Genomic DNA, 26,792 nt, shown 5'->3' with positions numbered 1-26,792 from the left:
ACTTCTTTGAGAAGGCTTACCAACATAAACGTTCTTGCACGAAGGAGAGAATCTGGCGGCAAGTTTTAAGTTTTGGAACGAGGATTAAATCCTGTTGAGTTAATGGGTCCCTCCCTTACATTATGCAGGAGATACGTCTTCTTACTCATGCAACGGCGTCGTTAAGGCAACTTTCACACTAGAAACGCGATGTGAACTCCAACAAAGGGGATTATTTTTTTGCCTTGAACTTTATGGTTTACAAAAGCAAAGTCCCATACCTTCCTTGATTTGTCTGAAACAGGCTTCGACCCGAGAAAGACCTCTGGTTTAATAGCACCTTAGCCGGCATGCTGCTGAAGTCTCACGGTGAGGACATCGAGTGTCAGACACTAACGGATTATTTAAATTTTTGCTAAGAAGGTCCACTGTTACCCTAATCATAAACCGTGGCTAACAAAGGTGGTCAAGGATGTCCTTAACAGGAAGAAGGTGGCTATCAGGAGCAGGGACAGGGGGACACTATGAGGTCAGCACAGCCAAAGGTGAAGCAATGTTTGAGGGAGGCAAAAGACACCTACAGGAGGAGGTTGGAGGAGAAACTGAGTAGGGAACAAATAAGAGAGGTCTGGGATGGTGTTTAAACCATCACTGGACACAAGACCAAGTCCTCTCTGACGGCAGTGGACACGGTGGAGGAGGTGAACGGTCACAACAGGTTCGAGCAGGTCACGTCCCCTTCACCACAGCCCGCTTCAGAACCTGCCCCATCTTCCTGTGCCCCCTTCAGCTCCATGCAACCGCTTCCCAGCATCACCTCACTCCAGGTACGCAATGTACTTCAAAAGCTGGACGATTACAGAGCGGTGGCACTGACTTTGCAGCTGATGAAGACACTGGAGCAGCTGGTCCTCAAACATCTCAGGCCATAAGTCCAGCAAACACAAGACCCCTTGCCGTTTGCCCACCGGCCTGTGGTTGGTGTAGAAGATGCCATCCTTCACCTCCTGCATCGGACCTACTACCACCTGGATAAAGAAAGCAGCTCAGTGAGGATCCTGTTCCTGGCTTTTCTAGTGCCTTTAACTCAATCCAGCCGACTCTGCTCCAGGACAAACTGACAAAGATGCATGTGGACCCTGGTCTGGTCTCCTGGATCCTGGACTATCTCACTGATCGACCACAGTATGTCAGGCTGAATGACATCATGTCTGACACTGTGGTGTGCAGTACAGGAGCACCTCACGGGACACTACTGGCCCCTCTCCTCTTCACCATATATACTTCAGACTTCTGCTGCAACTCAGAGCTGAGTCTCGTCCAGAAGTATGCTTACGACACTGCCATTGTTGGATGCATCAGGGACAACAGCTAGGACGAGTAAAGGAGTCTGATACGTGACTTTGTGGACTGGAGTGAGAGGAACCACTTGCACCACTTCAGCTGAACACCTCAAAGACCAAGGAGCTGGTCTTGGACTTTGGGAGGTCCAGGACAGAGCCACGTCCAGTGTCCATAAGAGGTGACGAGGTGGAGATAATTCACAACTATAAGTACCTCAGTGTATGGCTGGCCAGTAAACTTGACTGGTCCTGCAACACTGACCATGTGTATAAGATAGTCCAGAGTAGACTGTATTTTCTGAGGAGGCTTCGATCATTTAACATCTGCAGGAAACTTCTCTGCATGTTCTACCAGTCTGTGGTGGCCAGTGTCCTGTTCTATGCTGTGTTGTGTAGGGGTGGGAATGTGTCCAAGAGGAGTGTCAACAGGTTGGACAGGTTGATCAGAAGGGCTGGCTCTGTAGTTGGCATGAAGCTGGACCCACTGGTGACAGTTGCTGAGAGGAGATCACTCAACAAACTACTGTCCATCATGGATGATGACAGTCACCCTCTCAACACTGTCATCAGTGAGCAGAGAAACAGATGGAGCACAAATGCTCCTTCTCAGATGCAACACTAATAGACTCAGGGACTCATTCATTGCTCGTGCTATTGGGCTGTTTAATCCTGAGTTTAGGGGCAGGGGTGGAGTGAAAAGATGATATTCCATGTTAATCCTTGTTTCCTTTGTCTTTGTTATTTTTCTTTGATCTGTGGCAGCTCGATATTGGAAATATGTGCGATATTCAATATTGGTGTCTTGTATTGCGCAGGTGTACACTTGTTTGGAAGTTCCACGATCTTATAAGAAAACAACTGAGACGACATGAAAAGTTACTTACAATATGTTGCTTTAGCAAAGGACGTGAAAAGAGATTAGCTGCTGATTGGATCACTCGTGTTTAAGTAGCAATCATAAGTAAGTATTACTTCAGTGTATATGCTGAGCCACGCTAAGTCAGAGCGCTAGCAAGATCCGCACAGCTCACAGACAGACGAGACACAGAGGTACAAATTGACAACTTGACAGAATGTTACACTGATTGGTCAAAGTGCTTTAAGAAATTCTTGATTTGACTGATTGATTGATCAATAAAAAATGATGAATTATCGCACATGTTTTTGATATGCATATCGCATGTGCCAATAACGCGATATCAATATTTTTACGATATATCGTGCAGACCTACTTTGTTCTTTATCTCTAGACTTAGATTGTGTAATCTCTTCTTGTTTTTTATGAATCTATCGTCTGTGTTGCTCTGTGCTGGAAAACAATTTCCAGAAGGAGACCCCCAGAGGAATCACTAAAGTTTTGTATATCTATCTGGACGTAGATTTCATTTCTAGATTGGCTATGGTTGTCAAAGGCAGCAGGGGTTTGGTATTTGGCCTAAGGCAAGTCTTTATAAAACGCAGACGATGACATAACCAGTGTAACTGAACATTGTAGAACAATTGCCAGTAAACTGATGTTTTTGAAGTGGTAAACACTCGGACGGGTGCCAAATTTCACAAACACAAACAATCGCTTGACAGAATTTGTACTGAAAATGTTGACACTAAGGCCAGTGTGCACCAAAGACTGTTGTCTGAAGTGGTGTCGGGGGTTTCAGTCCCTTCCAGACATGTACCGCGTAGAGAAAGTCTGTTTTGTATCTATGTGGTTATGTGTTCGTCTGCATCCAATCTTTGTGATAGCTAGATAACTCAGAAAGTTGTAAACGTTTGGGACAAGGAATAGACATTTTAATGTTGATATGATTCAGGGAGAGTGGAAAATATATATATATATATATATATATATATATATATATATATAAACAATGAAGACAAACAAACGTATACTAAAGGTTGAAAAGTGAGAAAAATAAATACATTATTACATTAGAATATTTTTCACATAGTAGGCACCTTATTTACCACTCAATTACATATACAATGTATTGTTGTTCATTACAGATATATACTACACAAAAGTAAAAACGGAAAGGTCTTCTGGAGTTCATATTGTTTTTATAACTTGTGGTTAAAATGTTGCAGATGGTCAAAGATTTCAGAAAAACTCTCTGATTGTTTGAGAGATCTCCGTAAGTTTTGTGTTGTTGGCGTGGAGCTATGGAAGAAAACCGTCAAATTATTTTCAGTACTGTAAAGCATGACATTATGTTTTAGTATGTAGAAGTTTCCTTTTTATGTCGTTTCAATGTAATGACTCCATCATGGAGTGAAGTCGTGTCCAATATTTTTTATGTTCTGGGTTCCAGGCAACCCAAGTCCAGTTATGCCACTAGTCAATAACACTACAATGCTCTCTGCCTCCAACCTGTAAAAGCCGCCTGCCATTCCAACTAAACGACGTGTTAAACCTATAATATAATGGAAAGGTATAGTCAGAGGACTGAGCGTTGAATTGCTTTTGCAGGCACATATAATAGGACTTTAAACCTTCAACAATGAAGTGACCTACTTTCTTTATTCCCACTCTAATAAAATAACTTTACTGTTTATAAATGGTTCCAATAATGGTGTGTAATCTTCGACCAAACGGCTGTCTATTTATCGAGAACTAAACTGCTTTTAGCAACTCATTCTATGGCCTCTATTCCAAAACTGCTTTGAATACCATTGCCCAATTACAGCAGGAACCAACAATCTAATCCCTTAAAAAATAACCCTAAAATGAATGCATTCTTATGCATTCTTATGCATTCATTTTGCTTTTGGTGTTTTTTCTTAAAAAGACAAACATTTGGGATCTTCCCCCACCCCCCTCTCATTCCTTGCAACTGCCATCCACAAAACCCACCTCTCTAACAAGAGCTCATAAGGAACAGTTCCAAGAAAAACCACAAATCACATGGCCCTTATATAAGAGGGGTCACGTCTATTGTAACAGTGCATTTTTTTCAAGTGAGGTGTAGTGTCTTCTGAAACAAAACCCATTCGGTGGTATAAATAGAAAAACATGTGCCACAAGATGGAAGAGTGAGTGCAAGGATAAATTGTAGCATGATTATTTCTTTAAAAGCGCTCTATAAATACTAATTACTTACTTAAAATATTGGTTAAGGTTTGTGATAACTAAACAGAAGATTATTTTGAAAGTATGACTTTTGGTTTTAATCCCTTGATATTATCAGTAATCATCAACTTAATTCGACAAATAAAAAAATAAAATATATGATGATGTTGCATGAGGTTCAACAGTCCACACAAAAGTGAAGTTAATTAAAATGAACACATTTCTCTTCATAATAACTTCTTGGAAAATTATTTTTGAAAGTGAAATCATGCTTTGCTTCAATCTTCTCATCCTGGGAACACAATTATATATAATATCCATTGAAAAAATATCCACAGGTTGGCGTAAGGCAATTGATGGTTTTCTGTAGAAGCAATAATTATTAAGAATGTACATTTAGAGCTCATATTGTACATTTAATGACTTCCTTACTTTTCATTTTTGCTACCATTTATTGATAATCATCCCCAAAACTGATGCAGATCACATGGACACGCAGTAAAACATGGACACTTAGTATCCTAACAATGAGATGAAGGCAAAAGATGACAACAGAAAATCCATCTGTGAATAATTTACTCATGGATTTTTAGGAACAATGTCGATTTCTTTGCCAGACATTTTCACAAGAGATGTCCTTAGTGAACTGTTTTTTGTTTTTGTGACACGCTCTTTACTTCCCTTCTATCTCATCCATTGGTGATGCAATGACCACATCAATCGCCGACAAAAACATGACTTGATTTTAAAGCGTTCTTATGGATCCAAAGCACAGCCTGCCCTGTGTTTGAGGGCCAGGATCTGTTTAACCGGATGAGATGGTTTTTGGCCTGATGCATGTGTGTGTGAGGTTATTGCTGAGAAGCTGTCAAGAATCACGGCAGCACGTCGGAAACACACGCACACTTGAGTAACTTCTGATCGCTGAGGTCGGAAAATCGTGGCTCTGTGATGAGCAGATGTAATCACCCACTGACATGCAACAGGGATCTTATGCTGTGATGTATGTGATTATATACAGTTGGTGGAATTCCGTGTGATGTAAACGGCGAGAGGAGGTCATCTGCTTTGCACATGGCCTGAGAGAGAAGGTGAATTTGAGCCAGCAGGACTCCTTTGAAAGAATGGGAAGTCGTAAGATGAAATAAGAATTGGCAGAAGAATAAATGATTCTTTTTATCTGGCTTTCAGAAGCGGGGTCTGTAGTACAGGAATAATGGGGACCCTTATTCTCAGTCCTTCTTTATAAACAACCTTTGTTAACTGCATGCATCTGAACTAGGTTTTAGTAGTGTTGGACCACACCATAAGTACTCTGCAGTTCTAAAACAGTTTTCTGTTCTGCATTATATTCTGTGAATGCACATTCAATTCAAACTTTATTGAAACAACGCTCCCGGAAGTGATGTGCGTCTACGTCCAGCTGTCATTGGACCCGACCTAGAAAATCTTTGTCTGATCTTGGACCAACAGGCTTCATTTTTTTGTCACAATGTCCACCGATTGAGTCAGAACTCTCAAAGATTTAATTGGATCAGCCAGCCGTCAATTTAAAAAACTGCTTTTCGCATTTCAAATACTGCTGGATTAAATTAATGAAATGTATTGTGTCACCAAAATGTGTGACGGCCCACAGACAAACTTGGCGTCTCCGGGCATTCGAAATGAAACTTTCTTCTTCCATGGTGTAATTGAAGTGCGACTCTCTATGAAGTAATGTTTTCGTTTCAGACTTAAAAGCGATTTAACACATAATTGTATATAAATTGCCTGGATGCATTGTGCAATCTTCTCAGCTCCAGCAAGTGATCCAGACAAATTCGAACTTGAGAGATTGGGTTCAATGTTCCTTCATCCGCATGAGACTCGAAGTAGAAGTGCCTTTTCTAGGTTTGTTTAAAAAAAAACAGGACAATACTCCAAGACGGAGTTTGGTCTCCTTAATGGATATGTATTGAGTGTATTTATAATATTATTATAAAAATCTTACTCTTCAGAAAAAATGTAATAAATCAGAAGTGTGAGGAATCTGAGGAATGATGTTGATGCTATGAATATCATCTGATTCATTCTAACATCTTAAAGTTCCATGATTAATACAACTCTATTTTCATATCAAAGGAATATGACTATAGCATCGCTTGGGATAGCACTATCCCAAAGCTTCATACCTGGACAATTTTAGAGCTTTGAATAAACAGCTGCACTGAGAATTATTGTGAATTTGGCTATTTCTGGATTAAATATCAAGTGTAGCGGATGGTGGATTTAGTGAGGTTTCTAGACCACAGATGTGGCAAGCTAGCATGTTGCAATGCAAGTGTCCAGTCAGGTTTGTAGATTACAGAGCGGACTTCTGTTGGACACAAGCCGAGAAAACCGAAAAAGAAGAAAAACTGCACATCAGCCCAGCCGTGGGCCTCGAATAGAAGTGACCGCTCTCGTGTTTCTATCGCCACAGGCCACATCATAATATGATTTCTATTTAAGAGTGGGATCTTTCCACCTTCCAACATCCCTCAGTACAACTCACTTCATATGGGGGGAGGGGGCTGTGTTTAAGTAACTTGACTAGGGTAAAATGGAAACAATTAGACGGTATACATAATTACATTCAAGTGCATGCTTGTGTATCCACAAAGGATGTTCAAATTAGCTGAACTTGACATCCTGTATTGCTTCACCAATTCTCCAATGATCTGTGTCAAATGGAGGGCTTGTTAAGGGCAGACTTCAGGTCATATACTGGTAGACGTACAGCAGCCAAAAGGAATGTTTCTCGCTCACTCATCCACGAGGAACATTGCAGACCAATGTAGTCTGAAAGTATCTAAGCCTTCACAGGAGTAGAACACTGAGTTCCAATTGGGCTCGTTCCATTCAGCCTTAATACTTAAATCCCTCAGGTTTTTCAGCACAAGCTGCAAATCTGCTCCTCTTTTATATCAGAGGAGCTTTAGAATGGAACAGATGGATATTTGGAGTCTGAGCTTCAATTTGGGGTCGCTGTTTTAAAGGGGGTTATGAAAGTCAATGTTAGTTTAACTCAGGTATTTATTTGAAGCTCAAACGTCGGCCGCTCCAACCTTTCTCTGTCCTCCTCCAGAAGAGATGTGAGGTAGTTTGTCTTGCGGATGAAGGCCTTGTGACTCTGGTCTTGCTCTGCTAGTCTGTTCAGCGTTTCCTTGTGTGATTTCGACATGTCAAGGAGCTGTTCCTGCATCCTCTTTGACCATCGATTCTTGGCATCGATAAGATTATTGAGCTGTAAAAAAAAAAAAGGGAAACACCAATAAGCAAGTAATTCATGAAGTTTATAGGATTATATTTGTGAATATTGACTTTAATTCAGAAATATTAGTTGGGTACGTAGGTTTGTTCAAGTATGGGTCTGAAGAAAAAGGGGAAGAAAATGGAAATAACCTAAAAAAAAGGCAGCTTTTACAGGTTGATAACATAAATAACAAAATATCATAGAAAATCTATTTGAAAACCAAATGATATGAAGATATAAGGGGGAGGGGGGCTGAAAACTATCCTTATTTAATGTATTTTCGTAGTCTTTTGCCCTCTTTGCACCCTTACAATTGAGAAAAGGAGCCACAATTCTGTAAATACTAATAACATAGTATGTAAAACACATGGTTTAAATTTCAAATTGGGATATTTGACTATTCTGCCCTCCTTTTCCCTTGCCCCGATTGAGTTTGCCATCCCACTAAAACTTCACTGAAAGGTCAGTAAGTTATAATTTACAAGCAATTCGATAAAGTGTTTTAGAAATAAAGTATATTTTAAAAAAAATCATGATTTCTACTTGAATATGTTGCATAGTTAATCTGAAAGAAAGTGTACAGAAATTGAATATATACAGTGTAGCCAAAAGTGTGGACACACCCTTTAGTTAAATGTTTTCTTTATTTCCACAACTATTTCCATTGTAGATTATAACTGAAGGCATCAAAAATAGATATGAAAACATGTCTTATAGTCTAATTTATTCAAATCAGCCACTCTTTTCTTCGTTTAGCTTTTATTATATTCATTCAAGAGGTTTTCATCTGACATGGTTTTCACTTCACAGGTGTGTCTGTGTTACTTTGTGGAGTTTCTTGCCTTTTAATGGAGTTGGTCCATCAGTTGTGTTGTGCAGAAGTCAGGTTGAAACACAGCCTTATTGGACAACGGTTAAATTCATATTATTACAAGAACCAATCAGCTAAATTAAGAGAAATGATCATTAAAAATTAAAAATCAAAGTCAGGCCCGAAAAATTGAAAAAACTTAGATGTGTCCAACGTTTTAATCTGTACTGTATCTTAATAAGCTGAATACCATAATATTAAATGTATTTGTTTGTATTTCTACAATTTGTTTTTTACTCACAGCAGCGATGGTTTCTCTACACAAGCACTCCTCCTGCAACTCTTGCTGCTGGCTCTGGAGGGAGTCTCTCTTGAGGGCACATAACACCGTAATACCATAGCGAGCTTCCAGTCGAGCTGGATCCATCGTCCTAGCTCGCAATACTGTGATCACCTCATCTCGCGCCTGGTGTGATAAAGACAGTGAGCCGTTACTCTCTCTGCAACCTTCTTCCTTTCATTCAAACGAACAGCATATATACTTGCAGCTCTCCCTCCAGGATGCTGAGAAGAAACAGCATGTCACTGCGAGACAACCTTTCTCTTCTGCTGCCTGCCTCGCGTTTCTCTCTCCTTTTGGGACTCATCTTCTTCACGCCAGGAGTTTTGGGGTCTGAAAAGCCAAAAAATACTTGGTTTAGATTAGTGTTTATGGTTTTGCTCATTTGTAGAGATAAAGAGCTGTCCTCAAATGGTTTTAGGATCAGCTGACTTTAATCTTTAATGAAGAAGTGTCTTGAATATGTAAAATACTAAGTAAATGAGTTTCTATGATTGAAAAAAACAAACTATAAATGTTCCTCCTATTAGATTAGATATTTTGGATTTCATCCTGATCAGAAAAACAAAATTGGATAAGTGGATGCTTTTCTCTGCATGTCTTTGTCACGAATTATGCATTCAATGAAGTTGGAAAAATAATATGATACAAATCCTATAATGACTAGCATCATTTTCGTAACTATTTTAGGGGAAACTGAGTTTTAACAACATATTTTAATTGTTCTCTTTTGGTTTAATTTTAGAACTAAAATCCATAATATGTAAAAAAAAAATATTTAAAAAATGAACTTGGCAGTTGGAGTCGGCTATGTGCTATCCTCTCGTCCTCAGTCATTGGCTGGATGTCGTAGAAAAAATGTTTTCCTTTAGCTGCCAAGGCTGTAATGACTACTTCCCTCTAGCCGTGGGAAGTTTAATTACAACATAAAAATGAGCAAACACTGTGAATATTTGCATTTTGATTCTAAATTTTAAAAAAAAACAGTCTGATTAGATTATTTTATTTTACACACACTTCATTTAATATAAATAAACCAAAACGATATATAGTTTAAACATATATTACTTGAAAGAAAATCGATACTGTGCTGTTTAATATCGATATATTATGCTGAAAACTGTATTGAAGAAATCTTTTTTTTTTCACACCCGTCAGTAGGTTTACATGTTAGGGCAAATCATTACAGCTGTAGTGATGCCCTTATAAACACGTTTCTTGTTTCACATTGTGTGATGAATAGGCAGCAGATAAGTAAATTTTTAACCAGACATACTCACAGTGTCAATCACTACCTGCAGTGAATACAATTTTTAAACATGTCTCTAGTTACATTTTGATTCAAAACCATCTGTCTGCTGCCGCAATCTCTTGTTTACGAATTCTCCCAGTTATCTTTTGGAAAAAGCTCTTTGTCATTGACCATACAAAGCTCCACTTAAAACAACTCTTAGCGAAGTCAAGTTTTTGGTGAAAGATGTCTTTTCTTGCCTCCACTAAAATGGCATGTTTGCGTAGTTTGTTTGGGTGAGTCATCTCTGTTTCCTATCTCGTAGGATGGCGATTCTGATGTGTTTAAACAGTTGAAGTGATTTTTGCTTTCACTGCAGTTGTTTAAAGCTCGCAAAGTTGTTGTGTAACAACATTACTAAACAAGACGGAGAAAGTCCATCCCACGGTCCATGTGTATTCTGTTTTGTTGAGCCGTAAACACATTTCTTTCAGACGTGCCCGAGAGCAGCCTTTAGTCTCTTAACATAACACAGGAACAACAATGAGCAGGAAAGACTAAACTCGAACCTCCTTCTTACGAAACTCGGTGTCAGAAGAGAGTCAAAGTTTTGATCTTGTCATGGGGAAAGTAATCTATCAAGCTTATCCTTTTTCCCCCTCTTTGATTAGGACTGATGAAGCTGTCTCTTTTCGCTTGGCCCCCTCCGTTCTAAGCTTTAAGTGGACTTGTTAAAAGTGCTCAACATAATGGTTCAGAGGAGCTATTTGGCCTCTCTTATTACGTCACCCTCATCAGTCACCCTTCTTTGTTCTCTAGCCTGAGAAAGAAAGTTTGTCACTTTATCAAACCGAGGCAGACATCCAGCGAGTATTTATTTCCAACGCTTGGATAATGGTTTCAAAATCGCAGGCTAATCATAGGTTGTGCAAACAAAAAGTATAAATTGGTTAAGCTTATCTAAATTCTTGAACTGTAGTCTTTTTGCCTTCAGCTGTGTTCGTCCAATTTTTCATTTAACCCAGTTTGAAGCGAAGCCACGGTGATATTACATCTGATGGTTTGGGAATCATTTTCACATGGAATTGAGTTGATAGTCATCACCTGGTTTGGCTGGAAAGAGCGATGACTGGGATGAAGGTATGTGAAATAGGATAACTAAATGTACTTTGCAGGATTACGTGACTTTCAGCTTTTGTGTTTTTCTTGACAAGCATGACCTGGTGTGGCGTGTGTGTGTGTGGGGGGGGGGATGTCCTCTTTTTCTTGGACATTTCCTCTTCCAGGAGAGGAATTTCAAAGCCGTCTAGGAATTCGATAATCTTTGTCTGACAGGTTTAGACCTTCTTTCTCTTTTTTTTTGCATCGTTCTCATTCTCAAGGCTTAGCTAGATGGTTTCCACCAGGGATCTCACTTGTTGCAAGTGAATCATTTGTTGCCCGTGAGTGGATGTTATGTGCCTCTTTTTTTTACCTTTTTTTATGATTGTGAGCCCAACAAGGGACTTCCATCTTTGTATAATGGTTAAGAAAAAAAGGTCAGATGTTAGCATTTATAGAGCATTGACAAGCTGAAGTATCTGGCATTGCAAGGGGATTTTTATATAAAAAAAGGGTGCAAAATATTATCAAAGAAAAATGTAGAGGCCATGCAATTTAGTTTTAAACATTTAATGTCCCTTTAACATGCTTAAAGGGGTGCTAGCATTATTATTCTTTTCGACCGATCCCGAAAAATGACGCAGAAGCTTCCAAGGGCTAAAAGGAGGCCAAAAACGTTTGAGGACTTGAGACTTTTAAAAGACTGCAACATGTTTTAATACAGTATTTGTGTGCATTTAAAAAAATATAGTGTTTATAAAAAATGCCATAATTCTCAGTGAAACACTGCATTCTAGTCCCAACATAAATTCACCTCTCGTGGCTCGCTGGCAGGTTGAGTCAAAGCAATAAAAGAGAAGATGATTTTCATGTGTGGTCAAGTAGGATCTTTTTGATCGATGGGCTTCGGCTTTAATAACGACTTCATGACAACTCAGCTCTGATTCCATCGCCTGGCAATGCCATACCGCGAATATTAGAAGCTGAAGATTGATGTATTTTTTTTAAGTTTCCTTTCAGTACATGAATAATTTCAATAGTGTCAAATACTGACATGTATTTCCATACAGGATGTGCCGATGTTTCCAGCCCATGTGACTTCAGTTGACTAATGCATGACGGACTCGTCATCAGCTGGTTCCCTCTCACACTCATAGGCGACGCATCTCGACTGACGCTTCATTTGCCATAACGCGTCTAGACAAGAACACGTGCAAGCCCACATGAAGGCAGCGTTCGAGATTTTTTGGAAAATTTCTCCAAGGTCAACTTGTGATTCAGGCTTTAATAGTTTCCATGGATGCCGGGTTTTTAGAGGTGCTGGCAGGAAGGCTGGCACTCACACGTGTGATTGGCCCTTTACTTTTATTTCTCAACAACACCAAGGCCTGCATGCTTTCATTCCTCATTCCCGCTTCAGTTCCTCGCTAAAGGGCACCAGCTGGCATCCGAATAAACAATTAACACTTCCAAAAATGCATCCCAGTTCCCACCAGTCTTCCCAATCTTGCTCACACAGGTGGTGCTCTTCCTTAAGTAAAGAGCTCATGGGCTTTTTGTCTTAAAACCAGTTTATACCTACATGTTAAAACGCCTTTTTCAAGGTTATAATTTCGCCTTCAACAAGCCCACATCCTGGAAAGACTGGTTTCGTCAGATTGTGCTTTATTCAGTAGATATTACAACATGTAGAGGGATGTCATGACAAGTAAATCCAAATTCTGTCCTTTTCAAAGATGGTAAAGCTGTGGTTGGATAAAGTAGCCGATGGGAAAACCAAAGTGACTTTCTGCCGTTACCTTAACTGAACCTTTGTACTCCTGGATCACAGGTGGTCAGGCTGCTGTTCATTTCGCGATTCATTTTGTTTACTAAAGATGGGACAGCTTAAGACTGACCATCGGTCCTCTGTTGGGTTTCCGAGCTCTGTTTCCATCTTGACTTAGACCTCAACAAAAAACTGTTCCATCCAGTTTTTTGGATGTAATTTAATTATTCATGTTTATTTTGTGTTTTTTTTATAGAGTGGAGGAAAAGTTATTTTTAAAATCCATTTATTCGAACATGTCTGAAGACTGAATAAAATTAGGCAAGCATGCAATGATATTGTTGGTTATGCTATAAATAAACACCAAACAAAGTCTGCTTACATTTCGGAACTCGTACCATCACCGAAACAGATCTATTGTTGATTTCAGTGGAAATCAATAATGGGGCCCAGCCACTTCCCAGAGACCTGTGGTCCTTTGGTAGCATCTTTGCTAACAATCGAGTGATTTAATAACGATGCTGATATCTTTAAAACACTTTGGAGTCGTTGATTATTTGAATATGGAGTTGAACATGCATGCAGCCCTATGACTTCCATTAATCCGGAAAGACGGATGATATCGTGGACATGTCAGCACAGGAGGAAGCATATCTGGGTGGCACAACAAGTCACTGAAACCATGACGGATTCCTGCTGTGCTGCCTTTGTCCACGGAAAAGCTTACCTCCAAGATCACGTTGCTGAATAGAGCACTAGTCTGTAGTTTGTCATGGTCGTAACTTTCGAGGTGAAAGATTGGAGCGGGAGGGTAATGATATTTTTTCTAAAGTTTGTTTTTAATCCTAGACTGACACTTAAAGTGGACCCGGTTTATAGCAGATGCTCACTTCGCCTCACATTGTGGGCAGACAAAGCAGTTTTCTTTCCAGAGAGTTACAATGCATATCATAAATTCACTTAACCCTTGTTATCTCTGGGTCAAAGTGACCTGGAGGCCCAAAAACAAATATGTTTATGGTATCCATTGTGTTGCCTCTGGGTCAAAGTGAACAATCTTCACCACTGCATATGTATCTGAAAGCCAGGGAGGTCATTTACCTTGACCCAGAGAATCTGGCCTTTTTTTCATTGCTTTGACTTTGGTATTTTATTCCATGAACGTACATTTAACAAGTTTTGTAGAGATCCAGCTATGATTGGACCAGACTTAATTAAAATTAACCAATGGGAAAACATATTTTCTTTTGAGGTTCACCCATTGAGTCAAAGCTCTAATAGATCAGCTGTCAATAGCTGCTATGGTGTTTCAAAGCTCACTATATTATATCAATAAGATCTAATTGCGTTAAAGAACAGGGCTTTCCCGTGTTTAAAGCATTTTAATAAACTGTTGGGGTTCCACTGGCTGAAAATGCCATTTTTGCAGTGGATTAAACAACTCTTAACAAAGAGCTTGTGTTCGTGTGGACCTAAACCTCCATGTGTAGGACCAAATGCTAGCAAGTTGGCTAGTGGTCTTCGATTTAATCATGAGTATTGTTTTTGGGTCTTTCTATTCATATTAATCAAACCACACCAAAACATAGAGAAGACATACTGGGTGTCTTTTGTGCGATAAAGCGAGGCTGCATTTCTGTCCAGTGACGTACCCTTTGTGTACTTTCTTTTGAAGAATTCCTTGACGGAAGATTTTTCACTGAAACGTGAACCAACCTCCGCCATTCACGTGCATGTGAGTGACCTTCCCCGACTTCTACATTGGACGCCAGATTCCACAAGAATTGCATCAAGGTCTTTGGCTGCTGATTGATGGAGCGCGCTGAAAAAAGGGGGGAAATGTGCGTGATATTTGCCCCGGGGGGAGAGCGTTTTACTCCCACTGTAGATTAGGTAGTCGCTTTTGATGGGATTTAAAGGGGAAAAAAAGTTCCATTTGTTATATTTTAACCGGCTTTGAAATTGAGTGACATCAGGTGGTGGGTGTGTATATCGCAATAAATTCCCAGAGAAACCAGCCGCCTCACAATTTCATTATCCAGCAGTAAATACAAATGAAACCGGCTGTCTTTTGACCTGATTCTTCTTCCCTTCAACCTAAATCTTTCTTATTCTTTACATAAAGAGAAATGTGTTGATACTTTGCTTTTTATAGATGTAACTATATGATCAGTCGTGAAACTCTAAAAATCTCCACAGCATTTATTTTAAGTTAAACACACCCAAGATAAGGAAGAAGTCGGCCCATGATGTCGAAAATGGATGTTGTGCCATCTTGACTTTTTAATACATTTTTTATTATTTTCTGTACAGTAAACCCTCTAAAAATAGTTTAAGACAAGCTTAAATATCTTAAAAAAAAAAAAAAAAAAGTGCTTATTGCAATAAATAAGAATACAATTCAAGGTAACGGTTGTTTTCTAAATGTCAATCCTTTCTTGGTATTTTTTATTTTTATTCTACCCTCTCACATCAGACTAATATATTGTACACATTCCTTTGTTTTTATGCCTCTTTTTTTTCTTTTATTTCATTGTATTTTTCCTACATTTCAGTTAAGGACATTAATACAAATATGTATTAACAAGTTAAGCGGTTCTTCATCTTTTTTATTTACTTTTTGCCATAATAAATATATTATTAAGTAATTTTGTCAGACATTGTAAGGGAAAAATAAAATAAAAGACAGAATCAGATTCCCAAATAAACAAATGTATATTTATTATTCTATCTCTGATGAGGAAACTCTTTACAAGAGATAAATGAGAGATAATGAATCTGTTTTTCGTTCTACATTATATTGGATTTCTTCGGAAGCTTCTTCTAAATGTGAATGTTATCAAGTATCTATGCTGTAGTTTGACGTTACTTCGCCCTCTGCTGGCGACAAGTGGCAATCTACTTTATTGATACAACTCATGTTTAACTTCTTATTATAAAATATATGTTCACCAATTTGATTTTCAATGTTATTAAGAGTCCAAAACATTTCACCAATAAATGCTGACCTGTGACCTTGGAAAGTGAATTTACACTCGTTCTCAGTTACAACAAAGTGCCTTCCATCCATTCTATTGATTCAAGCACGAAAACATCGGCAATTTTGACTTTTTAAGACGGAAGCTTCAGGCCTCCAAAACCAATTACTGTTGGCCCGATTGAACCCTCCCATCACTGGTAAGTGCCACGTCTAGAGGGGAGTTATTCATCAACTGAAACAACTCGGCAATTGATTTGAGCTGAATTTACTTTCACAGAACCACCAAAAAAATGCCTCACTCTTCGCTCCGGGCAGGTGAGACGAACGGAGACGGAGGCGAACGTTGCCGGAGGATTAAAATAGTCATTGCTTTCTGCTCCCCTGGTGGCTTCTGTCATCAGACCAAAGGAGAGCGGACCATGTCGGGGTTTAATCACCGACTTAGGTTTGATCATTTCAAAACATTTGATTTGGGAAAGTTCCAGAATGCTCAAGCGAGAGAGCGTCACTTTCATTAAGTGAGCCAACAGCCTGAAAGTGGACTGATGGTGATCATAAACACTCATTGATCAGTCATTAGAGGAGGTCACCGGTATTGATCCGATGTTCAAGAGGAACCAGGGGCTCCATTTTCCCCGAGCCGTCCTCTCTGCCGTCATTGATTTGAGGCTGTCCGGGATGTGAGATCATGGATGTCTGGTAGTGCTCTCTTCCTCCTCCTCCTCCTCCCCCTCTCCTTACCATCTGTGCCGAGTCACATGGAGAGATTTAGGGGGCGCTGGAGGCGCGTCCCACCTTATGTCTTCAGTCGTCTCTCTTCTTGCATTGACCTTGATTGTGTCTGTGATTTAGTTTCATCTTTATCTAACCTCCCACCGCTTCACTTGCCACAAAAATTAAAAGCTTTTAAATTGGAAATGTTAAATTCAAGCATTCAATCTTCCATACAAGTGCAGCCTGCTGACCCATCCAAAAAGTGAATTAGGAAAAAGTGTCTTGTTCGATATCTTTTTTTTAATCATTTCAAATTTTTAGATTTTGCATATTCTTAAGCGTTAGTTAGCATGTTGCTATTTTTCTAAAATTATTCTTGAAACGCATCTTTACTGTCACAGAGTTTGTATTGTTTTCTGTCAGTATTATTTTTGGATTAAGTTTTTCACCATTTGGTTAAACAATCTGTCAAGTCTTTATTGACTTATGTCAAGATTTCTTGTAACTACCTCCACCAAGGAGGTCATGGATGATTTGATTTAGATAGTGTTTCCTTGGAACACCATATTTTGATAAATCATCACTCAACTGTTGTATGGCCTCCAACCGCAGCTGCTTATGTGAAAAACTAAAAGAACTTCAATATTTTTCACGCTTTAAATTCAACAATATAAATGTTAAAAAAAAAGTCTGAACTTACCTGCCGTAGAACCAGAGCTCCTCAAATCCATCATGGCTCCCGTCTCTCCATCCACTCCCCAGGTAATGTCCTTCCACCAGCTGGTCTCCTGCTGTACAAATGTTGTTCACGTCAACAACAGAGAGGGAGGAGCTTCAGATTGATTGATCGTGAAAGGAAGAAGGACATCATTGATCTGTTGTTGTTTTTTTTGGCCCGAAGACAGGAACATGCGATGGTCGATATTGTTGTAGGATCAATGGAAGGATGCGAACACAGCTGTGAATGATGTGATATGAGGATTTAAATGAATTAAATATTTATTGTGCTCCTAGATGCGCCTGAAGAAGTGGAGGCGACTGAACCAGAAGAAAAGTCGATAGAAAGCACAAAGAAAACAGCAGAGAAGAGGAAGAGTGTTTCACAGAAGACTGTGAAAGCGAAGAAGAAGAAGGTTGATGAGCAGGTGAGATTCAGATTCTAGTGGAGTTTTACATCATCTCTATATTTTACAATTTACATTTAACAATTAAATTAGCAGCATTATTCTGAAGAAAATCGATAGCTTCTCTTATCCATCTTAGTTTTTATAATTGATCTTAAACTATTGTAAAAACTTGATTTGTCTCCACAGAAAAAGGTTGTTGTGCCACAGACTGATGATAAAGAGCAACCGACCCCTAAAAAGAGACGGGTAAGTAAACGAGCCCTAGGGTGACACCTGCTGTTTGGAAAAAGAACTGCACATTTTGACGTATTCAAGTCACTTGGTTTAAAAATAACATTTGTTTTTTTAAGTTTAGTTGAGGCTCTTAAAATAAACGTTATCGTGTAAACATGATTTATAGTCTATATTACTTTCACTTCAGTTTACAAAACTATCTTCTTTGTTTCTTGGCTCTGTGTTGTTACAGTTTTTTGGCTTCAGTTCGCTGAAGAGAAAAATGTATTAATAGGTAATAAACGTCAGTGTTGGTTCACTGTCTCGGCATGTTATCTTAAGTGAGTCATGTCTGGTCCGGTCTGGTTTTTTGACCACTGCAGCTCATTTTGTTTAAAAAGAATATGCAGCACACTCATGAAGGTTCAGAGCTCAGCGGGGGGCGCTCTCAGTTTAATCTCATTCAAACTGATGTTCCAGAAGAAGAAGAAGAAAACGATCACAGATGTTCTGGCCTCTTCGGAACCAAAACCCGCCTCCGCCTCCGACCTCCGGAACATCTTGGTCCAGTACTTCTCGGATAAGCGCTCTGTGATCGAGCAGGAAGAGCTGAAGCTGGCAGGTGAGTCACCTTGACCTCTCGACTGCTGACTCATGGATTCTCTGACGTCACTGTCCGCCTCCCCCTCGCGAAGATTCCTGCTTCCTGTCGAGCAACGACCTGACCCACAGCCTGTCTTCCTACCTCAAGCTCGGTCAGTTAGGAAATCACATTAGTTTTAGATCTTGTGTCGTTCCTCATCTTTCTTTCTTTTTTTGTCTTAGTTTGTCCCAAATGGTCCAAAGTCTACAAGCAGCACACGGAGAAGAGTTCTGTGGTCCTGATGGTCGTCTGCAGCTCCGCACTCAGAACCATAGAGTTAATCAAGTACGATAAACAACAGTTCTGCGCTCGGAAATAGTTGAACCTTTAGGTTGTTGGGAGAAAACTTTAAACGTTTCTTATGTTTTTTTTGTTTTTTTCACTCAGTTTTTAATAGGGACAAAGATGAACTGCTGTTCTTTAATCTATTTTATATCAGGGAAAACTAGTGTGAAAATATATTGTCTACTGAATCAAAATAAAACGTATTGTATTTTTTTCTTCTTAAAGGAAAAATGTAATGATTTTCAAGAAAGATTTCTTATATATTCTTATATTCTAATATTTGCAACAAAATGTAATTACCATCTGAAATTATTATAGTATTATAATAGCATATTTTAATTATAATAGTCTTAATAAATCAGATTTATTGTTTATTACTAATTGTAAAACAATATGTGTGTTAATATTCTCTTATTGAATTGTTATTCTAGGTTGTATGATTCATTCTGACATAAGGTTTAGTGGTGGACTCAAAGTATGCAAAAAGTTCCAGAACATCTACAGCAAAAGGTGTCAAAACTCAAGTTCCATCCACGTGAAATACAGTATTTTAAAAAACACTTTCATTATACTCATCGCAATCGCAACTATTTAAAGATGTATTTACTCATGTTGTGAATTTTTGAGAATGTCCTCACTTTCCCTGGTAAAGGATCTTCTTGTAGGATCATACAAATGTTAGGTTTTCAGCTGATATGTTCTTTAATCATGTTTATTTCATCTTTTTTTTTTTTCTGAAAGGAAATATATTAAAATTCTCCAACAATTTAAATGATCGTTATTCTGGACATTTTTCATGTTAAAAAACTCATTATTATTATATCAGCAATATTAATAATAATACAAGTTAATTCAATACAAGAAGATTCTAAGAAGAATATAAAAAAGCTCTGCCTCTGTATCACTGTGACACCGTCAGATTAAATAAAATGATAATAATGATGTAATCTAGATGTTTAGTCTCTTTTTAAATTAGACGTGTGAGATGAACGTGTCGTCTTCTTCTTCTCCAGGCTGCTGACCGCCTTCAGAGGTGAAGCTAAAGCTCTGAAGCTCTTCGCCAAACACATCAAGGTAACCAGAGACTAGAACGCGTGTGTTTGAACGCTAACCATCACCACCGTGTCTGTGAAGGTGGACGAGCAGGTGAAGCTGCTGCAGAAGTTCGTCACCCACATCGGGGTCGGAACGCCCGGCAGGCTCGCCGCTCTCATCGAGAGAGGTGAGGAAAAAGGCGCTTCGGAAAGCAGGACACACTTTAAATGTTTTTTTTAATTTCTCCTCGAAGACGGTTTAAGCCTGAGTGCGCTGCGGTACGTGGTTCTGGACTGGAACTGGAGGGATCAGAAGCTCAGGAGGATGATTGACGTTCCAGAGGTGAGGTGCTGCCCCCCAGCGACTAGGACTGTACTGCAGCACTTAGTTAAATTGTTTGAACGTGGGATTAATGTAGGACTTTTATTGACATAGTTATTTCCTTCTTGATCGGATTTATTTTGTGTGTATAAATTAGTGAGGGGCTGTCAATTCAACAAATACACTAAGGGTTAATCTAATTAGAGAATAACAATTGTAGAAAATAAGCTCAATTTGTACTTTAATGTTATATATTTTAATTTATTATCATTTCAAACCATAATACCATCGATATAAATCTTGAAAAAAAACAAACATGACATGATATAAAAGCACTTAAGAACGTTCAATGCTGGCAGTCAACACACAAGTTGTATTTATTGATGTAATAATTCATCTGCTGTTCTTTTGTCTCTCGCAGGTGAAGCTGGATCTCATAAAGCTGCTGGACTCGGGCGTCATCAAAGGCTGCCGAGAAGAAAAAGTCAAAATAGGCCTTTTTTAAGAATCCTTCTGTAAATGTGCCGACGTCATCTATTTTTAAACTCCTCGGCTCGTCATGTATGATCCTCGGTCTGACGAATAAACACACTCTTGACTCACGAGCCGCATCCAGATGTTTTGTTTACGTGACCTCAGGACCTCTGGAAGCTCCTTCCACCGAGAGCTTGATGTCATGATGAAGAGGAAGTGGCAGTTGACACAACATCCTGTCGCGATGTCTCGTGTGGTTATTTTGAGGCTTGACGATGTCACCGCACTTTTATAAACAGTGATGTTATTTTTCTTAAAGAAACGAGTACCTTGGCAGGGGTCTGCACGGTCTTGGTGTTTGTGTCGCTCATTTCTAAAACCTTTTAAGATACAAACTTTGTTGTCGCAGAAGTCGAACCTTCTACTTTACAAGTATTCTGCAACACGTTTATTTACTTGGTGTTTATTCTTTTCAGTTTCCGCCGTGGTCTCTGGTCCGCCAGGTAGTTTTTCCGACCACATGGAAGAAAAACAGGAAGTGTGTGTTCAGAGCAGTGCTTTGGTTAATAAGTAACCGTCTCTCTCTGAGCTGCAAAGCATGCTGGGACTGTGAGCAGAGGTGTGTTTGCAGTCACAGAGGCAGAAGCGAAGAACAGGAAGACGAGAGGTTTCCGTCGACATGTTCCGTCCGGAGGCGAAGAAGGGCGAGAAGAAGGCGACCGCCGGCCCTCTGAGCAGGAGGCCCGACAACTCTGCCTTCAAGCAGCAGCGACTCCCCGCCTGGTCCCCCATGATGACCCCCCACACCGTGCTGCCCTTCTTCTACTTCACCGCTCTCATCTGCCTGGTGCTCGGGGTCTGGCTGTGGCTGACGGTGAAGAGCACTCAGGAGCTGAAGGTGAGAGTGTGTGTGGGAGGGCTTATTATGGGATGTATGTTGACCGGTCATGGAGTTGGCGAGGAAGAAAGCTGTGATGTGCCATAAAAGGGAGGGACGAGAGTAAAGGTTGGATTCTGGGACAAGAACGATGACTGACGAGCAAGAAAGGAAGTTCTCTGGATAAGATATAGAAAGGAAAGTGTTATAACTGAAGATGGAGCAACAAGTTATAAAAAAGTAGTAATTTATTTAAATAAATACATATTTTTGCAGAATCTCATAACTAGTGATGGTCTGATGAAGCTTCATGAAGTAGTGTCAATATTGTCAGAGTCCACTAGATGGCGGTCTCTGTACTATTTACCTATGTTTTGAACAACTGTTCTAATGAAACATCACATTATTTTTAAACTGATAGCGCCACCTACTGACCTCTAAACAACATGACACTGCTTCATGACACTTATATATAGAAACATCCAACAGTAAATCCAAGCTTGAAATATTATTAATAAAATATATTTTTTGTTTAAATATTGTTGGTTAAAAACCTAGAAATGTATTACACAATTATTTTTTTTACAGAAAATAATAAAGTGACTTCTAAAGTAGTGATGGTCTGATGAAGCTTCATGAAGCAGTGTTGTGTTGTTTAGCGGTCAGTAGGTGGCGCCATCAGTTTAAAAATGATGTGCTGTTTCATTAGAACAGTTCAAAACAAAGGAAAATAGTGCAGAGACCGCCATCTAGTGGACTCTGAAAATAATGACACTGTTTCATGAAGCTTCATCAGATCATCACTCTACTAAAGTAGTTAAGTTGGGGGTTAATATTATAATTAATTTTTTAAAGATTTAAAATGCAGTCGAGAAGATACTGAATAAAAAAATATTAGTATTATTTTTTATATCATTTTAAATAAATAGTTTTTTGTAAATGACCTTAGTTGTGAAATTAATATTAGAGAAAAAATACTAATATAAAAAAAAATATATATATATATAGAAATTAAAAAATTAGGAAAGAATTCTATTGATGAACAAAAAAATGTAACAAGAAAAAAATTACAAACGCAGTATAATAATAATAATACATTTTATTTTAAGGCGCCTTTTTTGGCACTCATTACACATATTGAAGTACATGCAATTAATAACTATTAACTTGATAATTAATAGTAGATGGCTCTATTTAAAAGAGGCATTTCAAAAGAAACTCATATTTTTTATTAAGAGCTTAGAGAGGAAAGCATTTTATAAAAAGTAATCCATTAAGGTGTTTGTGAAGCTTCATGAAACAGTAGATGGAAGCTCAGTAGGTGGCGCTCTCAGTTAATAAAACATACGTTAAATTTTATATTATATTGGTCAAATTATAGAGCATAGTGTGACCTAGAGGACTTTAAAGATATCTGGACGATGCTTCAGCTTCCACAAAAAAAAAAAAAAAAAAAATCTTTCCAAATCTCCAGCTCGACTACACGACGGCGAGCACGTGCAACATCTGTCACGAGATGCGAGCCGACCCTCGTAACGCCACGGAGAGCTGCAAGTGCACACTCGTCTTCAACATCGACAAACTCTTCAAGGTAAACGGCCGATAAAAGCCGTCGACTCATCAGAGCTGACACTTGAACGTGGTCTCTTCAGGGCGACGTCTTCTTCTACTACGGCCTCCAGAACTTCCACCAGAACCTGCGCAGGTACATGGACTCCAGGGACGATTCACAGACGGTCGGCAGGAATAAGAACCTGAAGGTAGATCCTAGAGCCGCAACTACATTTCTGTAGGGGCCACAATATTTACCGTGACTGTTGTGAGGGGCCAACGAGCTAAAAGAAGGTCCTGACAGCCTTATAGGATTAGAAAAAATAAGAGGAAAATGCTAAATAAAGACGAAAAAATCTAATGTTGTTTGTAGAAATACAACCAAAGTTTTTTGACAAATTCAATAAGAAAAAAGTTATTTTAATGTGCAAGTATTATGTCAAATATTTTTCTAAATATTTTCTCTACATAAGACTTTATAGTACATTTATAAGACATATCTTTAACTCATAATAAGTATTTATCATCATTATAAACCGTCATAAAATCTTCTATAAATTTGATAAATGTATTATATTTACCTATAAATGGGAACAAACTTTTTTATACATCATACCTTTAAGAAAGTTTTTAAATTAATTTTTAGAGATGTGAAAAAAATCATGAATAAAAATAACTAAAGAAATGAAAATAAAAAAGGTCTATTCAGATTTGAACAAAAATAAAATCACTTAATAAATAAGTTAAGTGTCGGCATTTTTCCTACATGATCTTTTTTCATATAGTTTTACTCCGACCTCATCACGGGGCCACAGAAAATACAGTCCCATGACCAGGTATTTTCTCGAGCGTCCGTGATGAACTTCAATCTCGATGTTACTTCTTTAGAACTCCCTGTACTGCGAACCGTTCCACAAAGACCCGAAAGGAATCCCCATCGCCCCCTGTGGCGCCGTGGCCAACAGCATCTTCAACGGTGAGTCAGAACATCCCTCCGTCTGTAATGGCGTCTCCGTAACTCTTCCCTCCTCCTTCCCAGACTCCTTCGTCTTCAAATACCACGGTTCTGGAGGTCCGGGGGTTCGTGTCCCGCTGTTACGGAAGGGCATCGCCTGGTACACCGACAAGAACATCAAGTTCCGTAACCCTCGAGTGGACAACCTGACGCTGGCCGAGGTTTTCAACGGTACAGTATAGATGCTTGAAGTTTTACTATAAGTTATGTTTATTGTTGTTTTATAAATGAGGGACCAGGGGCCACATTATATACTGGGATGAGTCTAGGGGCCGTCAAGCTAAAAGACGGGAAGGATGAGTGTAGATTTTGTAGACAATTTAAAGATCAATAAAGTTCAATGAAGTTCTATCTAACCTAGATATGATAGAAAAAACTTAAATAAAATAAATTAAAAAAGCATTTTACTATGGCACTAAAATAAACAAAAACCTCATTCATATAAACAGTATATATACCATATATATACATATATAAATAAAATCTGATAAATATGATCTCAATATTCACTAAAATTATATTGTAGGGCAAGAAATATTCATTAAAAAGTCCTTAATAAAGACCTTAAAGAAGTTGTATTAAGAGATAATAGGATATAAATTTCAAAATAAAACCGTTAGCGTCAGAAACATTCTACTCTGACATCATGAGGGCCACAGAAATACAGTCAAAGGGCCACACTTTGCCCACGTCTGCTCTCGACGCCTGTGCAGGTGAATCTGCTCTGTGTTCGTTATGAACCTCGATCGTTTGTTACGTCAGGATTGTCGATAAAGTTCCAGCGTTCCTCCGCAGGAACCACCAAACCCCTGTACTGGCAGAAGCCCGCCTACGAGCTGGACCCCTCGGACCCCAACAACAACGGCTTCATCAACGAGGACTTCATCGTGTGGATGAGAGAAGCCGCTTTCCCCAACTTCAAGAAGCTCTACGGCTTCTTGCACCGCGCCAGAGAACCCTTCAGCAAAGGACTTCCTGCCGGCGACTACAGCGTGGAGATCGACTACAGTATCCTTCCTCCGTCCAGCCATTGTTACGAGTCTGTTTTAAAGAGCCACGAGCCTTGACTCCTCCTCCTCCAGACTTCCCGCCGCAGTACTTCCGAGGGAAGAAGCACATAGTCCTGACCACGCTGACCTGGTTCGGGGGTCAGAACCACTTCCTGCCCGTCGCCTACCTGGTCACGAGCTGCCTGCTGTTCGTGCTGTCGGGGGTCCTCACCGTGGTCTGGTGGAAGTTCGGGAGGAACGGGAAGAACATGAAGGAATAGGCGGTGAAAGGTGTTGGATTTAAACGAGAGATTGTCTTCTAGATGCTTGATGATTGGGGTGTTTGGGTCACATGGTCACCTCACGAACCAACCAGACGACAACGTTGAGCCTGTTGAGATTAGACACTGAAGGAAGTGTCGTCACTAGTGATGGTCTGATGAAGCTTCATGAAGCAGTGTCATTATTGTCCACTAGATGGCGTCTCTGCACTGTTTTACTTTGTTTTGAACAACTGTTCTAATGAAACATAATTTTTAAACTGATGGCGCCACCTACTGACCTCTACACAACATGACACTGCTTCATGAAGCTTCAGAGCATCACTACCCAACAGTCCAAGTTGAGATTAAATGTACACAACAATGTTTATCAAACTGTTTAGAATCGAAACGACCTACTTTACTTGTTGCAGCAGAGATTAAATGAAAAATAAAAACAGGATCCAAATGTTTTACGAGGATAATGAATGTAAAAAAAACACATCCGAGTTTTTATAAACAACAGGTGAAAATATGTATATACACAATGTAACCCAATTAATATTTATTTAAACAAACTGAATATTAATAATGAATATATTAACAAGCAGGAAGTTAATTAACTTTGTAAACATACCTCTATAAATAGGAATAAAGAAAAAAAAATGTACATCACCCCTAAAATTATTACGTTGTATTTTGTATTAAATGGAAACATTTTCTTTGAGGAAAAAAATAAAACTTCATCTCAAAAGTATAAAGTAAGTTGTGTTTTGTTTATACAAGGAGCGATTTGTTGTGCTTGAAAATCAACTGTGGACCGTAAACATCATCACTTTGTACTTTTTTTACTCTGAAAAAATGAAAAAGTGATGATGTTTAGTTCTATATTTCAGTAAATAACTGACGAATTAAAGTTTTTTTTTCTTTCGTACAAACAGTTTTTAATCCATTTTTTTCCCCAACTTCTACTTTTCTTTAGTTGCTCTAGTTTCCTCTCATCAAAGTACTTTTACATTTGTTTCTCCTCATAGCTCAGAAACACGTTACATAACGCCTCTCACCCTGTGGAGCTGGGATAACCTCCAGCCGGCCGCAGCACTAGAAAATGTTTACACAGAGCAGTTGCTTCACACAATAACAACATCTTTAGAAAAAAAACCTCTTTATTCACTGTAATCCAGCCTCGACACACGTCCGCCAAACCTGTCAATCACTGGTGATTGGCGGCGAGTGTTTGGTCAGTTTCTACAGGAGAGGAATGCAGTCTACTCTGGACTTGTATTGCGACAGACGACAAAACATGCGCACACACAACACACTGACGCACAACTACGACAGAGAAACACACACTTGAAACACACTGAACTTTCTCTTGTACCTTCGGATGAAGA

At 39.0% G+C, this 26,792-nt stretch overlaps 2 protein-coding genes across 3 annotated transcripts in view; both read left to right on the top strand.

Moving 5' to 3' along the window:
* Nucleotides 1-20,835, top strand: part of cmss1 (cms1 ribosomal small subunit homolog) — a 29,926-nt gene extending 9,091 nt beyond the window's left edge. The window contains exons 2-10 of one of the 2 annotated variants that reach the window (XM_087804181.1): nucleotides 17,623-17,753; nucleotides 17,922-17,981; nucleotides 18,432-18,570; nucleotides 18,644-18,703; nucleotides 18,774-18,876; nucleotides 19,890-19,950; nucleotides 20,011-20,098; nucleotides 20,165-20,253; nucleotides 20,654-20,835. In XM_087804181.1, coding sequence (XP_087660307.1) covers nucleotides 17,623-17,753; nucleotides 17,922-17,981; nucleotides 18,432-18,570; nucleotides 18,644-18,703; nucleotides 18,774-18,876; nucleotides 19,890-19,950; nucleotides 20,011-20,098; nucleotides 20,165-20,253; nucleotides 20,654-20,737 — 815 coding nt within the window. In that variant the 3' untranslated portion in view covers nucleotides 20,738-20,835. Of the gene's footprint in view, nucleotides 1-17,622; nucleotides 17,754-17,921; nucleotides 17,982-18,428; nucleotides 18,571-18,643; nucleotides 18,704-18,773; nucleotides 18,877-19,889; nucleotides 19,951-20,010; nucleotides 20,099-20,164; nucleotides 20,254-20,653 lie in introns of both variants that reach the window. The other variant, XM_087804180.1, reaches the window with a different exon arrangement.
* Nucleotides 20,836-21,344: 509 nt separating this feature from the next.
* cdc50c (Cdc50 family member C) lies at nucleotides 21,345-26,205 on the top strand. The gene is made up of 7 exons (XM_087803670.1): nucleotides 21,345-21,604; nucleotides 23,058-23,174; nucleotides 23,236-23,343; nucleotides 24,023-24,110; nucleotides 24,174-24,320; nucleotides 24,945-25,157; nucleotides 25,232-26,205. Exons 1-7 carry the CDS (start codon nucleotides 21,386-21,388, stop codon nucleotides 25,417-25,419), a joined length of 1,080 nt encoding a protein of 359 aa, XP_087659796.1. The 5' UTR covers nucleotides 21,345-21,385; the 3' UTR covers nucleotides 25,420-26,205.
* Nucleotides 26,206-26,792: the final 587 nt, after the last annotated feature.

The sequence above is a fragment of the Callionymus lyra genome, chromosome 12 (genome assembly GCF_982586985.1).
Source record: "Callionymus lyra chromosome 12, fCalLyr1.hap1.1, whole genome shotgun sequence".
Taxonomy (NCBI): Eukaryota; Metazoa; Chordata; class Actinopteri; order Syngnathiformes; family Callionymidae; genus Callionymus; species Callionymus lyra.
Note: the sequence above shows the minus strand (reverse complement) of the source record. Positions and strands in the feature narration are given on the sequence as shown.

Coding starts and splice junctions, on each gene's coding strand:
- cdc50c (XM_087803670.1), top strand. CDS start 21,386: ATGTTCCGTCCGGAGGCGAAGAAGGGCGAGAAGAAGGCGACCGCCGGC. Junction 23,344..24,022: donor GCAGGAATAAGAACCTGAAG/GTAGATCCTAGA, acceptor TTACTTCTTTAG/AACTCCCTGTACTGCGAACC. Junction 24,321..24,944: donor GCTGGCCGAGGTTTTCAACG/GTACAGTATAGA, acceptor GTTCCTCCGCAG/GAACCACCAAACCCCTGTAC.